The 17,882-nt window shown below is 43.6% G+C and overlaps 1 protein-coding gene across 1 annotated transcript; it reads right to left on the reverse strand.

The window, feature by feature from the left end:
* Positions 1-2,005: 2,005 nt before the first annotated feature.
* LOC124271146 (E3 ubiquitin-protein ligase RNF12-B-like) lies at positions 2,006-15,752 on the reverse strand. The gene is made up of 3 exons (XM_046706212.1): positions 15,667-15,752; positions 8,755-9,425; positions 2,006-2,097 (listed from the first exon to the last, which is right to left on the reverse strand). Exons 1-3 carry the CDS (start codon positions 15,750-15,752, stop codon positions 2,006-2,008), a joined length of 849 nt encoding a protein of 282 aa, XP_046562168.1.
* Between the last annotated feature and the right edge of the window lie 2,130 nt (positions 15,753-17,882).

Consider the following 17,882-nt stretch of genomic DNA (forward strand, 5'->3'; position numbering starts at 1 on the left):
TTCTATTACTGCTTTTTTGCAGATGATGTTACCTTGCTTGATGACACTGTTATTGGTTTACAAAGAAAACTTGATACATTGAATCGTTTTTGCTCAAAATGGGGTTTAGAAGTTAATCTTGACAAATCTTGTATAGTAGTATTTAGAAATGGTGGATATCTTAAGAAATCAGAAAAATGGTTCTATAATGGAAACCAAATGAATGTTGTATCACCTTCCCGTCAAGATTAAAATTTAAACAACTTTTAACAGCAACAAATGCACATCTATTGAAGTCAATAGCATTATTTCTAAAGCGTAACTTGCCTGTATGAAAATGAACTAATTTCATTGTTTTTGTCTGTCCATCCGCACAATATTGTTATTATATGTTTGTACTCTTGGCCACGTGGCCTCAAATACTGAATAAACTTCTTCTTCTTGAACTGGCAAACAAATAATAAACAGATTGGTGACCTGATGGAAACAGATATGGAAAACGGTAGCTACAAGGGAAGTCCAATAACAAATACAAGACTTAGTATTGACTCATATTAACTGGAGATTCAAAGATGCGGCATACGAGTACACAGATAGGCAAATAGATAGGCAGGTTTCCATGGACACAAGGACAGGCAGATAAATACAGGGTGATTCAAACGTACGTTCTTTACGATCCCAAGTTCTCCAGGGCAAAGATGGCTCGCGTTAGTATTTGTCCTTCGTACTATGTGTTTGGGGGATCCTATACTAACATCTAAAGGGTTTTAACAGAAAAAGCATTGGAGTTGTATAACTCCGTTGTGTAACAATCACAATCACAGATTCATCTCACTTAACACCACTCTACATGTCAATACATGGCACTTATCTGACATGATGGTAGGGGCAGGTGAAGAAGACAGAGAGGCACACAGGAAGCGGAAGACATGAAGATAGGCAGATGAGACATGTAGGCAGATGAGACATGTAGGCAGATGACAAATGTAGGCAGATGAGACATTTAGGCAGATGAGACAGATAGGCAGATGAGACATGGAGGCAGAGACACATGTAGGCAGATGAGACAGGTAGGCAGATGTGACAGGTAGGCAGATGAGACATAGAGAGGCACACAGGAAGCGGAAGACATATGAAGATAGGCAGATGGCACATGTAGGCAGATGAGACATAGATAGGTACACAGCAAGGCAGATGAGACATAGAGAGGTACACAGGTAGGCAGATGAGGCATAGAGAGGTACACAGCAAGGTAGATGAGACACAGAGAGGTACACACGTGGGCAGGAAGGCAGATGAGACATAGAGAGGCACACAGGTAGGCAGATGAGGCATAGAGAGGTACACAGCAAGGCAGATGAGACACAGAGAGGTACACAGGTAGGCAGATGAGACATAGAGAGGTACACAGATGGGCAGATGAGACATAGAGAGGCACGCAGGTAGGCAAGTAGGCAGATGAGACCTAGAGAGGCACGAGGGTAGGCATGTAGGCAGATGAGACCTAGAGAGGTACACAGTTAGGCAGATGAGACATAGAGAAGCACACAGGTAGTCAGATGACACATAGAGAGGAACACAGGTAGGCAGATGAGACATAGAGAGGCACGCAGGCAGGTAAGTAGGCAGATGAGACATAGAGAGGTACACAGTTAGGCAGATGAGACATAGAGAAGCACACAGGTAGACAGATGACACATAGAGAGGCACACAGGTAGGCAGATGACACATAGAGACTCACACGGATAGGCAAGTACGAGGGTGATACATGTGTAGTACACAGCAGGTACGGAGATATCTCATAGACAAAAGTACCACAGAAGACTATCTTGACTAAACTAGGTGTTATTCACAATTATCTGGGTGATACCGGACATAATGGCTTTCCACATCGCATGTAGGTTGATCCATACAAACTTATGACATACAAATACATGCTGGTTATGACGTCAGTAAATGACATTACCAACACGTCGCTGAACGCAAGAAGTCGTCTCACCTTCAGTGCTGCCCAGGCCAATAAAGGTTATTTACTTGTCTCCCGAGCAATAGCGAGGTCTGGTGGTACAGTGGACGGCTGTCGGTTCAAAGCAACTTGCGCTGGTGCATCTGGCGCTGCTGGAAAATGACATCAAACATATACTATTCCTGACAATGAGGGAGTGAGTGAGTTTAGTTTTACGCCGCACTCAGCAATATTTCAGCTATATGGCGGCGGTCTGTAAATCATCGTCTGAACCAGACAATCCGGTGATCAACAGCATGAACATCGATCTACGAAATTGGGATACAGTGACATGTGTCAACCAAGTCAGCAAGCCCGTTAGTCGCCTCTTGCGACAAGCATGGGTTACTGAACATCAATTCTAGCCCGGATCTTCACGGGTCCTGACAATGACTTGAAGATCACCGCCTAGTTATGTGGGCGTGGCTTGAACGAACGAAACCGCGGCCACAATACCTAAACTCGCTAGAAGGTCACCGTTTTCGGCGTCTTATTTTGTTGAGCTGATGTTTCTACCATTATTGAACCAGGTTAGTGTTCTTTCATTTGATTCTAACCCAGGATTTCATTTTGGACATTTCGAACTTTTAACAAGTTAGACTCCCACAACTAGACGTCACGACGGATATCATAGAAACATAATGTTCAAATCCTGATCTGTAAAAACTGTGGGGGTCATTTAGACAAAAAGTAGACTTCCCCACATTACAAACTGGTCTCGGGCCGGTGGGGTAGCCTGATGGTTAAAGCTTCCGCTCGTCACGCTGAAGACACGGGTTCGATTCCCCACATGGGTACAATGTGTGGAGCCCATTTCTGGTGTCCACCGCCATGATATTGCTGGAATATTGCTAAAATTATTCTCACTTACTCAACTGTGTCTCTCTCTCTTCTGTTTCTTTATGCATATGAATCGGAAATTCTGCGCGGAGAGGCAATGTAGAAGTAAGTTAATTTGAAGACGAAGTTAGACTTGTTAATAATCTTTGGGTATATCGGTTATCTGATAACCATCACCGTTCAACTTCCATGACAGAAGTTGTCCAGACAAGACAAGATGGCATTCTGTTCGTAACCAGCGATATTTATTGTTCAGAGCCGGTGGAAATTATGTTGATCCGGACCCAGTTCTGCAGACAATTAGTCTCATTGGGAAGACCAGAGCAGTTAGGAGAGTCGTGGATGCTGACATTATGGAGCAAGGTGAATGGGGTAAGATAGAGCTCCCCCAAGGGTGGTCAATTAGCTAACGTATTGTTTGCTCTTATAAGTAGATTGTAGCCTTCACACACGTAGGTCATGATGAGTGTAGGAAGCTGTAGATTGTAGCCTTGACACATGTAGAATCATGATGAGTGTTGGAAGCTGTAGATTGTAGCCTTGACACATGTAGAATCATGATGAGTGTGGGAAGCTGTAGATTGTAGCCTTGAGTGAGTGAGTGAGTTTGGTTTTACGCCGCTTTTAGCAATATTCCAGCAATATCACGGCGGGGGACACTAGAAATGGGCTTAACACATTGTACCCATATGGGGAATCGAACCCGGGTCTTCGGCGTGACGAGCGAACGCCTTAACCACTAGGCTACCCCACCGCCCCTTGTAGCCTTGACACATGTAGAATCATGATGAGTGTGGGAAGCTGTAGATTGTAGCCTTGACACACGTAGACTCATGATGAGTGTGGGAAGCTGTAGATTGTAGCCTTGACACACGTAGAATCATGATGAGTGAGAGCAGCTGTAGATTGTAGCCTTGACACACGTAGAATCATGATGAGTGTGGGAAGCTGTAGATTGTAGCCTTGACACATGTAGGTCATGATGAGTGTAGGAAGCTGTAGATTGTAGCCTTGACACACGTAGAATCATGATGAGTGTGGGAAGCTGTAGATTGTAGCCTTGAGTGAGTGAGTGAGTTTGGTTTTACGCCGCTTTTAGCAATATTCCAGCAATATCACGGCGGGGGACACCAGAAATGGGCTTAACACATTGTACCCATGTGGGGAATCGAACCCGGGTCTTCGGCGTGACGAGCGAACGCCTTAACCACTAGGCTACCCCACCGCCCCTTGTAGCCTTGACACATGTAGAATCATGATGAGTGTGGGAAGCTGTAGATTGTAGCCTTGACACACGTAGACTCATGATGAGTGAGAGCAGCTGTAGATTGTAGCCTTGACACACGTAGAATTATGATGAGTGTGGGAAGCTGTAGATTGTAGCCTTGACACACGTAGAATCATGATGAGTGTGGGAAGCTGTAGATTGTAGCCTTGACACACGTAGAATCATGATGAGTGAGAGCAGCTGTAGATTGTAGCCTTGACACACGTAGAATCATGATGAGTGTGGGAAGCTGTAGATTGTAGCCTTGACACACGTAGACTCATGATGAGTGTTGGAAGCTGTAGATTGTAGCCTTGACACATGTAGACTCATGATGAGTGTGGGAAGCTGTAGATTGTAGCCTTGACACACGTAGAATCACGATGAGTGAGAGCAGCTGTAGATTGTAGCCTTGACACACGTAGAATCATGATGAGTGTGGGAAGCTGTAGATTGTAGCCTTGACACACGTAGACTCATGATGAGTGTGGGAAGCTGTAGATTGTAGCCTTGACACACGTAGAATCATGATGAGTGAGAGCAGCTGTAGATTGTAGCCTTGACACACGTAGAATCATGATGAGTGTGGGAAGCTGTAGATTGTAGCCTTGACACACGTAGAATCATGATGAGTGTAGGAAGCTGTAGATTGTAGCCTTGACACATGTAGAATCATGATGAGTGTGGGAAGCTGTAGATTGTAGCCTTGACACACGTAGGTCATGATGAGTGTAGGAAGCTGTAGATTGTAGCCTTGACACATGTAGAATCATGATGAGTGTTGGAAGCTGTAGATTGTAGCCTTGACACATGTAGAATCATGATGATGAGTGTGGGAAGCTGTAGATTGTAGCCTTGACACATGTAGGTCATGATGAGTGTAGGAAGCTGTAGATTGTAGCCTTGACACACGTAGAATCATGATGAGTGTGGGAAGCTGTAGATTGTAGCCTTGACACACGTAGAATCATGATGAGTGTAGGAAGCTGTAGATTGTAGCCTTGACACATGTAGAATCATGATGAGTGTGGGAAGCTGTAGATTGTAGCCTTGACACACGTAGGTCATGATGAGTGTAGGAAGCTGTAGATTGTAGCCTTGACACATGTAGAATCATGATGAGTGTTGGAAGCTGTAGATTGTAGCCTTGACACATGTAGGTCATGATGAGTGTAGGAAGCTGTAGATTGTAGCCTTGACACATGTAGAATCATGATGAGTGTTGGAAGCTGTAGATTGTAGCCTTGACACATGTAGAATCATGATGAGTGTTGGAAGCTGTAGATTGTAGCCTTGACACATGTAGAATCATGATGAGTGTTGGAAGCTGTAGATTGTAGCCTTGACACACGTAGAATCATGATGAGTGTGGGAAGCTGGACTGCAGTAGACAGGAGACAGGGTACCCCAGTGCTGGGCGTCAGGAGGATGGTACTGTCTGGTTGATGTACTTCATCTCATTAAGCATAGTGGAGCTGCTTGTCAGTTAATGTGATGAGGTGATAACACACTGGGACATGGAATTGATGTGAGACCTCAGATACAGCCGACTGTGTAGATACGGGGAACACTGCGAAGATTTTGGGGAACAATGTGGAAAATGAACTGAACGTTGTCAAGATGCGCTGAACACTGAATGCGCTTAAGGCTGTGAAAAATGCACTGAAGGCTGTGAAAAATGCACTGAAGGCTGTGAAAAATGCGCTTAACGCTGTAAAAATTGCGCTGAAGGCCGTGAAGATGCAATGATTCAGTGTTCTGTGTGCAAGAATCGCACCGGGAAGCCTTTCAGATAAAGATCTTTGACATGTACTGCTAGTGACAAATGACGATAAAGGTATGGCATTTAGATGAATTAATTATCTGTTACCTATTAGTTTAGCTTTATTCAGTGTCCATAGAAACGATAAAGAAGTACAATCTCCAAAGAATATGCTTGTCCGTTGTCTAAACTTCATAAAAGATCTCTTTAAGTTAAGCTAAAAAAAGGCCTCCGATTCTATCAGTAACTTGCAAACTTTATTACTTAGTGTCCCCACCCAGCAATGACTGTTATTTAAAAATCCTATATGAAGCAAGTCAAAGTTTTCCCCAGTTTCAGGTTCTTAATCTCACACCTTGGGCTTCTTTCCCATTTAAATGGAGTATATTTTATCTCTTTCAAAATTATGCATTTTCAGAGACTAAGTGTTAATCCCGAGGAATGCCCTCACCCAGGCGTTCACCCATACATGAGACTGAGTTTGTTGCTATGGACGGCGCCGGTCGGCTATGTCTGATAGTTGATATTACCATGTTTACGGTTACAGACGTGACCAGACAACAAACGGCACATACAAAGCAGCCAGGTGGATGACTCAATTAGTAATTAATAAAATGCCCGAACACACACTCAGTCTAGGAGGGAAATACAATAAATTCCTCGGCCTTTGGGGCTTCTGCGAAAACATGGATGGGGGCTTTGCCAACTTCACCGTGGAGGTAATCCGAACTGTATCAACAACGGTGGCTCGTGTTGCCAGCAACAGCAGCGGCAACCTCCACGGCGACCTACTGTCTGAACACACGCCGACTGGGCGATGATCCAGCAGAAATGGAAACTGCAGTCTTGTCAATGGAACCTGTAAATACCCAACAGCTAAAACTGCGAAAACTATACAGCAAATGATTTACGTCATGGAAGGAAGTAGGAAAACAGTTGCGGCCGTAGTAATATTTGCACAAGGGGCGTCATCCCACACGTAATCAACCATTGAACCTTAGGTGCAGCAACCACACAGGCAATATCTACATATCCACGACTAGCATGTCCCTGTCCCACCGTCACGTACATTGAAGCTTAGGTGCAGCACCCACACAGGCAATATCTACATATCCACCACTAGCATGTCCCTGTCCCACCGTCACGTACATTGAACCTTAGGTGCAGCAACCACACAGGCAATATCTACATATCCACAACTAGCATGTCCCTGTCCCACCGTCACGTACATTGAACCTTAGGTGCAGCAACCACACAGGTAGTATCTACATATCCACCACTAGCATGTCCCTGCCTCACCGTCACGTACATTACCCATCGCACTATTTCACTACCAGTCCACCATTTACATCATTTACTCATCCATCTATCCATCCATCCATCCATCTATCCATCTATAACGAATCAATGACAAATCAACTACGCACGTACAATAAAACAATCAGATTACAACCCCGCTGTAGTAAGTGAGTATGGTTTTACGCCGTTTTAGCACTATTCCACCAATATCACGGCGGGAGACACCACAAATGGGCTTCACACATGTAAGGAATCGAACCAGCGTCTTCGGCGTGACGAGCGGACGCTTTAACCACTAGGCTATCACACCGCACCCAATCCATCCGCAATGTTGTTTTAAGACTCAAGTTTACCAATATATTCTGCTCTTAAACAACATATACTCATTGAATGTATAATGTATTACAAATGATTCCGTTGGCTGATCGAGCTATGTATTTTGCATTCAACTTTTCCTTAACGAAAACACAACTGACTGATGTTTCCTGATTAGTTGATGGTAGAATGCTGGATTAATCCGCTGACCGAGGTCACTCAGTGTTATGTTTTCTACAATTTTGTGTGCGCAAACAATTAAAGGAGCATTTTGTGAAGTTATTATTGACGACACAGTTGAATTTGTCTACAATAACTGACCATAATATAGTGGCATTCAAGAATTAGGTGAGTAAACACAAAACATACAACTTCATGGGTAACAACCTCTGACTTAATTGTTTGATCGCCATTGTGAATGTCGGTGAGTCAACTTGGAAGCATAAGGCTTTATGGATAAGAACTTCTTGTTTATTACATGGAGCGACGTTTCGGTGTAGATTCTTATACCGTTATCAAGTGACCTTTAGCTTGATGTAATAAACAAGACGTTGTTATCCATAAAGTTCATTCTTCATTATTAACTTCTGACTTAAAACATTAAACGACATCACGTACGGGTGTAGATAGACCGTTGTCAAGCAGGGCTGGCTACAACCTAGTCTGTCTCACAGTCCCTGAACCACATTAATTTCCCTACTGCCAAGCCCTCTCTGCAGTGCTAAAGCCCTAAATAAAGCAAGTCTAGATTTCCTCAGGTTCAGGAATCTCTGGTCTCCCTAGGGCTCCTTTTCAATATAAATGGGCTTGTTTGTTACTATCAAAATTATATATATTCAGAGACTAAGCCTTAGTCTAGCTACAACCAAGCGATGAGGGGCACAGGATATGTCGTGACTAGCAGCAGATTAACATTAACAACTACAGATAATGGATAACAATAGCACACAGATGTTTGGAGTAAGAATAACAAATAGCACACAGATGTTTGGAGTAAGAATAACAAATAGCACACATGTATTGAAGCCATATAAGGAGTGAGTATGGTTTGACGCCGCTTTTAGCAACCTCACGGCGGGGGACACCCGCCATATACGGAACAGAAGGTTGAAGCTGATTGGCTAACGACTAAAAAAGTCGAATAAGCTGATAGGATACTATCTTTAATAGGTGTCCATTGCTTGATTAGGTCTTTAGCTGGCATGTAAATATACATGTATGTAATATTAACTATATCTGGATATGTTTTAAAGTGGAGTTTATTATAGCTATTGTCTGAAGTATTGCCTGGGTGATTGTCTGGGATGTTGTCTGGGATGTTATCAGGGAGATTGTCTGGGATGTTGTCTGGGATGTTGTCTGGGAGATTGTCTGGGATGTTGTCTGGGATGTTGTCAGGGAGATTGTCTGGGATGTTGTCTGGGATGTTGTCTGGGAGATTGTCTGGGATGTTGTCAGGGAGATTGTCTGGGATGTTGTCTGGGATGTTGTCTGGGAGGTTGTCTGGGATGTTGTCATGGATGTTGTCTGGGAGATTGTCTTGGAGGTTGTCTGGGATGTTGTCTGGGATGTTGTCATGGATGTTGTCTGGGAGATTGTCTGGGATGTTGTCAGGGTGATTGTCTGGGATGTTGTCAGGGTGATTGTCTGGGATGTTGTCTGGGAGGTTGTCTGGGAGGTTGTCTGGGATGTTGTCTGGGATGTTGTCTGGGATGTTGTCATGGATGTTGTCTGGGAGATTGTCTGGGAGATTGTCTGGGATGTTGTCTGGGAGATTGTCTGGGAGATTGTCTGGGATGTTGTCAGGGTGATTGTCTGGGATGTTGTCTGGGAGGTTGTCTGGGAGGTTGTCTGGGATGTTGTCTGGGATGTTGTCTGGGATGTTGTCTGGGATGTTGTCTTGGAGATTGTCTTGGAGATTGTCTGGGATGTTGTCTGGGAGCTTGTCACCTTCATGTCTTGAGCGATGTCATATCTGTGTTGTATTTTCTGGGGTATTGGCATACCTTAAGATAGTCACATCAATGTCTACATTGTCTGGAGTATTGTCACATCAATGTCTACATTGCGTGAGTATTGTCACATTGATGTCTACATTGTCTGGAGTTGTCATATCGATGCCTACATTGTCTGGAGTATTGTCAAATCGATGCCTACATTGTCTGGAGTCCTGTCACGTCGATGCCTACATTGTCTGGAGTCCTGTCACGTCGATGCCTACATTGTCTGGAGTCCTGTCACGTCGATGCCTACATTGTCTGGAGTATTGTCACATTGATGTCTACATTGTCTGGAGTTGTCACATCGATACCTACATTGTCTGGAGTATTGTCATATCGATGCCTACATTGTCTGGAGTATTGTCAAGTCGATGCCTACATTGTCTGGAGTCCTGTCACGTCGATGCCTACATTGTCTGGAGTCCTGTCACGTCGATGCCTACATTGCCTGGAGTCCTGTCACGTCGATGCCTACATTGTCTGGAGTCCTGTCACGTCGATGCCTACATTGTCTGGAGTCCTGTCACGTCGATGCCTACATTGTCTGGAGTCCTGTCACGTCGATGCCTACATTGTCTGGAGTCCTGTCACGTCGATGCCTACATTGTCTGGAGTCCTGTCACGTCGATGCCTACATTGTCTGGAGTCCTGTCACGTCGATGCCTACATTGTCTGGAGTCCTGTCACGTCGATGCCTACGTTGTCTGGAGTCCTGTCACGTCGATGCCTACATTGTCTGGAGTCCTGTCCCGTCGATGCCTACATTGTCTGGAGTCCTGTCACGTCGATGCCTACACTGTCTGGAGTCCTGTCACGTCGATGCCTACACTGCCTGGAGTCCTGTCACGTCGATGCCTACACTGCCTGGAGTACTGTCACGTCGATGCCTACACTGCCTGGAGTACTGTCACGTCGATGCCTACACTGCCTGGAGTACTGTCACGTCGATGCCTACACTGTCTGGAGTACTGTCACGTCGATGCCTACACTGTCTGGAGTACTGTCACATCGATGCCTACACTGTCTGGAGTATTGTCACATCGATGCCTACATTGTCTGGAGTATTGTAACATCAATGCCTACACTGTCTGGACTATTGTCACATCAATGCCTACACTGTCTGGAGTATTGTCACATCAATGCCTACATTGTCTGATGTATTATCAATTCAATGCCTACATTGTCTGGAGTATTATCAAATCAATGTCTGCATTGACCGGGGTATATTGTCATATCCATGTGGTATTGTCTCTTCGTAAGGCGCCATGCTCCACCAACAGCATCGTTCTACCATGCACTTCGTCCATCCCTCTGCGTTCAGTGCGAGATCTTGTGCTCTCTGCAATATCAGTAATCAGGGGCCGGAGAGTGCGTTAACCAAATGGCCTTCGTGTATTTCGGGAAACGGGGATTTATCTCTGGACTGGAACCTACAATCAAATCTTTTTTCATGTCCAAATTAACTGCAGCAACAGTTGATTGTAATGGACTCGTTTCGAGATCTGCAACCCCTACAGCAAATCAATACAGGCCGTGTTTGTAATTCCGTGTGACGTAGTAGATCAGGCTGTTAATACATATTAACGTGATACAGATTAGAAACGTATGTGGTTCAATATAACACGAGCATACATCAGACTCGTAGTGGTATCGTGAACACAAAGACTGACGTTTGGAAACCAACATATTATAATTGCATCATACAGCGGGTATACGATGATCTGTATGGCAATAACCAAACATATTGCATCATACATACACCCAACATATAGCATACAACAGCCGGTATAGGTGGTCAGTATAACATACACCGAACATATAGCTTACAACAGCCGGTATAGGTGTTCAGTGTAACATACACCAAACAAATAGCATACAACAGCCGGTATAGGTGGTCAGTATAACATACACCCAACAAATAGCATACAACAGCCGGTATAGGTGTTCAGTGTAACATACACCCAACATATAGCATACAACAGCCGGTATAGGTGTTCAGTATAACATACACCCAACAAATAGCATACAACAGCCGGTATAGGTGTTCAGTGTAACATATACAACATATAGCCAACATATAGGTGGTCAGGTACAACATACACCCAGCATATACAACAGCCGGTATAGGTGGTCAGTACAACATACACCCAACATATAGCATACAACAGCCGGTATAGGTGTTCAGTATAACATACACCCAACATATAGCATACAACAGCCGGTATAGGTGTTCAGTGTAACATAACATACAACAGCCAACAGTGTAACATATAGCATACAACAGCCGGTATAGGTGTTCAGTGTAACATACACCCAACATATAGCATACAACAGCCGGTATAGGTGTTCAGTGTAACATACACGGTATAGGTGTTCCAACATACAGCATACAACAGCCGGTATAGGTGTTCAGTGTAACATACACCCAACATACACCCAGCATATAGCATACAACAGCCGGTATAGGTGTTCAGTGTAACATACACCCAACATATAGCATACAACAGCCGGTATAGGTGGGTGTAAGGTACACCCAACATGTAACATACATACAACAGCCGGTATAGGTGGTCAGTGTAACATACACCCAACATATAGCATACAACAGCCGGTATAGGGTCAGTGTAACATACACCCAACATATAGCATACAACAGCCGGTATAGGTGGTCAGTAACATACACCCAACATATAGCCAGCCGGTATAGGTGTTCAGTATAACATACACCCAACATATAGCATACAACAGCCGGTATAGGTGTTCAGTATAACAGACACCAAACATAGCATACAACCAACATATAGCATATAGCATACAACAGCCGGTATAGGTGGTCAGTATAACATACACAACACAGCCGGTATAGCATAACAACAGCAACGGTATAGGTGTTCAGTATAACATACACCCAACATATAGCATACAACAGCCGGTATAGGTGTTCAGTGTAACATACACCCAACATATAGCATACAACAGCCGGTATAGGTGTTCAGTGTAACATACACCCAACATATAGCATACAACAGCCGGTATAGGTGTTCAGTGTAACATACACCCAACATATAGCATACAACAGCCGGTATAGGTGTTCAGTGTAACATACACCCAACATATAGCATACAACAGCCGGTATAGGTGGTCAGTGTAACATACACCCAACATATAGCATACAACAGCCGGTATAGGTGTTCAGTGTAACATACACCCAACATACATACAACATATAGCATACAACACCCAACATATAGCATAGCCGGTATAGGTGTTCAGTGTAACATACACCCAACATATAGCATACAACAGCCGGTATAGGTGTTCAACATACACCCAACATATAGCATACAACAGCCGGTATAGGTGTTCAGTGTAACATACACCCAACATATATACAACAGCCGGTACAGTATAACATACACCCAACATATACATACAACAGCCGGTATAGGTGTTCAGTGTAACATACACCCAACATATAGCATACAACAGCCGGTATAGGTGGTCAGTGTAACATACACCCAACAAATAGCATACAACAGCCGGTATAGGTGTTCAGTGTAACATACACCCAACATATAGCATACAACAGCCGGTATAGGTGTTCAGTATAACATACACCCAACATATAGCATACAACAGCCGGTATAGGTGTTCAGTATAACATACACCCAACATATAGCATACAACAGCCGGTATAGGTGTTCAGTGTAACATACACCCAACATATAGCATACAACAGCCGGTATAGGTGTTCAGTGTAACATACACCCAACATATAGCATACAACAGCCGGTATGGGTGTTCAGTGTAACATACACCCAACATATAGCATACAACAGCCGGTATAGGGTGTGTAACATACACCCAACATATCAGTGTAACATACACCCAACATATAGCATACAACAGCCGGTATAGGTGGTCAGTGTAACGTACACCCAACATGTAGCATACAACAGCCGGTAGGTGTCAGTGTAACATACACCCAACATATAGCATACAACAGCCGGTATAGGTGGTCAGTGTAACATACACCCAACAAATAGCATACAACAGCCGGTATAGGTGGTCAGTGTAACATACACCCAACAAATAGCATACAACAGCCGGTATAGGTGTTCAGTATAACATACACCCAACATATAGCATACAACAGCCGGTATGGGTGTTCGGTATAGGTGTTCAGTATAACAGACACCAAACATATAGCATACAACAGCCGGTATAGGTGTTCAGTATAACATACACCCAACATATAGCATACAACAGCCGGTATAGGTGTTCAGTGTAACATACACCCAACATATAGCATACAACAGCCGGTATAGGTGGTCAGTGTAACATACACCCAACAAATAGCATACAACAGCCGGTATAGGTGTTCAGTATAACATACACCCAACATATAGCATACAACAGCCGGTATAGGTGTTCAGTATAACATACACCCAACATATAGCATACAACAGCCGGTATAGGTGGTCAGTGTAACATACACCCAACAAATAGCATACAACAGCCGGTATAGGTGGTCAGTATAACATACACCCAACATATAGCATACAACAGCCGGTATAGGTGTTCAGTGTAACATACACCCAACATATAGCATACAACAGCCGGTATAGGTGGTCAGTGTAACATACACCCAACAAATAGCATACAACAGCCGGTATAGGTGTTCAGTGTAACATACACCCAACATATAGCATACAACAGCCGGTATAGGTGTTCAGTATAACATACACCCAACATATAGCATACAACAGCCGGTATAGGTGGTCAGTATAACATACACCCAACATATAGCATACAACAGCCGGTATAAGTGTTCAGTATAACATACACTAAACACAGGTGTTGCGATACTTTGTTCCATGTGTATATAGCCTCTGGTTTCAACATTATCAAATTGCAAAATGGAAAGCGAATCTCAACAGTTCAATAAATATAAACTCATGGGCAAAAACAGTAAAACAGAAACAACACAAGATTTGGATTATGTAATAGATGTAATTTGTAGCAATTTCATTTGCACTTTGCTGTGTGTACAAATCATGACCTGGTTGAAAGAACTGAAAGGTGACATTGACATTCAAACAGTCAGGGGGTAAATACCAAAGTTACAATTATATTCCTTTGACGAATTGCGCACACAAAAGACAGAAAAGTTTGTTCCAGAACGATCACAACGTCAGTAGCGTGTGTGTCCGCCAACAGCCGCGATGCACGCTCGTGCACGTCGTCGCATCGATGACGTCAAGCGTCGGATGACGTCATTTGGCAGTCGCTGCCATTCGTTCCTCAGTGCCACTTCCAACTCTTGTCTTGTCTGTGGAGGGTGATGACGACCACGAATTTGTCTTCCTAAATGGTCCCACAAATGCTCGATCGGATTCCTATCTGGTGATCGAGAAGGCCAGGGTAGAACATTAACGTTATTCTGATGAAGAAAGTTTCTCGTCGCTATTGCTGTATGGGGAGTTGCATTGTCTTGCTGAAACAATACACCATTTGGTTGATTGTTCAAGAAAGGTAAGAGAACAGACTGCAAGACTTGATTTCGGTACTCATTAGCATTGAGATTCCCCTGAATAACGACCAAGGGTGTCGTTTGGTCGCCAATAATGCCACCCCATACCATCACACCACCGCCACCATAGGCATGGACTTCCTGAATGCATGCTGCTGCAAAACGTTCACGCCGTCGCCTGTAAACTCTCTGTCGGCCGTCATTTTTGTGCAGGCAAAACCGACTTTCATCGGTGAAGAGGACCCCACGCCAATCACGCACTTGCCAGCGGTATACTCGTCTTGCCCATTGCAGTCTTTCAAACCGATGTTGTTGAGTTAATCTCATTCCACGGAATGGTCGATAGGAACGTATTCCACCTGCTCTCAAACGTCTGAGGACAGTCCTTCGACTGATGCGACGTCCCAACGCTGTTTCGGCCGTTGACGTTGCCGTAACAAATCGATTTCGGAGGTGTATCAGGCGTATATGGTGATCTCCTATATCTGACATCCCTATGGCCCTCTCTCTCTGTTCTGGCGTCAGTCGTGGCATACTTTTGATGTGTTTTTAGCAGCTGTGATATGACGGGACCGATGCATCGCATTTATACCGAAATTTTGCACGTGCAATATGAGCTAGGAGCATGGAACATGCTTTCCACATTTGTGACGTCATCACTCTCACCTTTCGAACGTGTTGCGTTTTGGCGGTGTATTTCCCTTCCCAGTAGTGGGGCCAACACTGCCAGCATGTCTTATTCTCATAAACATGTCAATGACAGTGAAAACAATAATATTTCATGTCCTATACTTTCTTTTGCCCATGAGTTTATTTTATCAAACCCACAAATATATCTGACATGAATAACTAGAATGTCCGATGATATGCAGGAAATAAACATTCTCATTTAAATTTCTTTCACGGACATGAAACTCCCTGACGGAGTGTCATGACGGTAACATTACATATATCGCCACGGTATGTTGAGATGCATGACATATTTCCAAGGCATAAATCAACTCAACAGTTCTATAACTGACAGTTATGTGATTCAATCAGCACATTAGGCTCATGCCGAGTCAGCGACATCAAGCTTCTCGACTCTCCACATCCCACTACAGAAACCCCTCCTTTAAGGGGCGGACATGCAGCCTTACCGTGTGCGACCAGAATCGATCTGCCGTCACCCGCGGGGAGAAGTGAAATATTTATACAACTGTAGATCGGTTAATGAAACCGCCTCCCAACTTCAAATAACTCAAGCTGCTGTGTAATCTAGTAAGTCGAAGCGATGTCTCAAATTACGTCATTTCTGCTGTACAAACTATATATAAAGGCTTCAGTCGAGTTTGTAATATTTACTCAACTGGGTTTGGGTGAACCCAGAGCACAATCAAGGCCGTGTGCTCCATCACGCCACAAGGTAATTACAAACTGATTAACATGATTACATGGAGGCAGATTATAACTAATGACGCGAAGAAGTGGGAGGGATTATTTAGCACAAAATGTCATACTGTTTTCATAACAACATTACTTTAAAAAATAACTGTATGAAATGCGGTAGCGGCAACACGATGCTGATATTCCTCATCACTAGAGTGAGTGAATGAGAGTGAGTTTAGTTTTACGCCGCACTCAGCAATATTCCAGCTACATGGCGGCGGTCTGTAAGTAATCTAGTCTGAACCAGACAATCCAGTGATCAACAGCATGAGCATCGATCTACGCATTTGGGATACGATGACATGTGTCAACCAAGCCAGCGAGTCTGACCACCTGATCCCATTAGGAAGCTATAAAATCAAATATGTCCTAGACACATAGGTGAGGGCTACAGTTTCCAGGTGACGACATGCGGTAGTCGTGTTAGTTGTCTAGGACATACTACCTTCTATATCTTCTATATCTTGGCGGGCTGTAAATATTCAGGTCTGGCCAGACAAACCAGTGGTTGATAGTAGGAACAACGAGCCATGTCACAGTGACACCATGGCGCACAAAATGTCAGGTCTCATGTCCAACTCAATGTATGGAGTAGTTCCATCATCATTGATGCCGAACGTGTTATTAATTACATGAAAGCTCTGGAAGAAACGAAGTCAGATACAAAATCCATACCTATTTCAACGCTTCGATACAACATAACAGCCATAATTATTCCTCCGCGTGCATTAAAAGTATAGGATTTGGGTGGTTTAGCCAGAGCTCTGAAGTTGCAAGCTCATGGGCACTATTAACTTGGCGGTATAGCTTGGCAGTAAACTGTGGATTAGCTGGAGTAGTATTGGCTAGTGTTGTACCAGTACATGTCCACATCATGGGTGGTGTGAGTGGTGGTCCAATCATATCCCGACACACACGGAATTAGACTAACAACTAGTCTCTGAAATGAACATATTTTACTGAAAAATGTTCATAGTAAAAAAAAATAATATTATGAAAAGGAGCCCTGAGACTTTCTTCATTTTCAGAGGAAATCTAGACTTGCCACATTTTCTAGACTTGCGTGAGCTTTCTTGGATATATTTGCTTCAGGGGCTGTACGACAGACTAACACGGAATCAGGAATGAGAGAATGCTAACCAAAATAACATGGCCGCCCTCACTTCCACATTCAAGCCAATCTACGAGCATATTAGTGAGTTAACCAGCCATTGTTGATTACATAGCAAATCTATAATGGAATATAAGTTGGCTCTCACGGGTTCAACATGATTCAATCATTATGCAAATTCACCTAATACACTGGCATACACAGACATTATAAGAATGGTTAATTCCCCATTGACCACATCGTATTACAGTACCATGGCGATTCATATAAAAACGATCACATTATGGTAGTCAATATATAACAATGTTCTTTAAGATTTGTAAATGTTAGCGTAATTGCTACC

Source organism: Haliotis rubra, unplaced genomic scaffold (genome assembly GCF_003918875.1).
Source record: "Haliotis rubra isolate DU_JTF1 unplaced genomic scaffold, ASM391887v1 Scf158, whole genome shotgun sequence".
NCBI lineage: Eukaryota > Metazoa > Mollusca > Gastropoda > Lepetellida > Haliotidae > Haliotis > Haliotis rubra.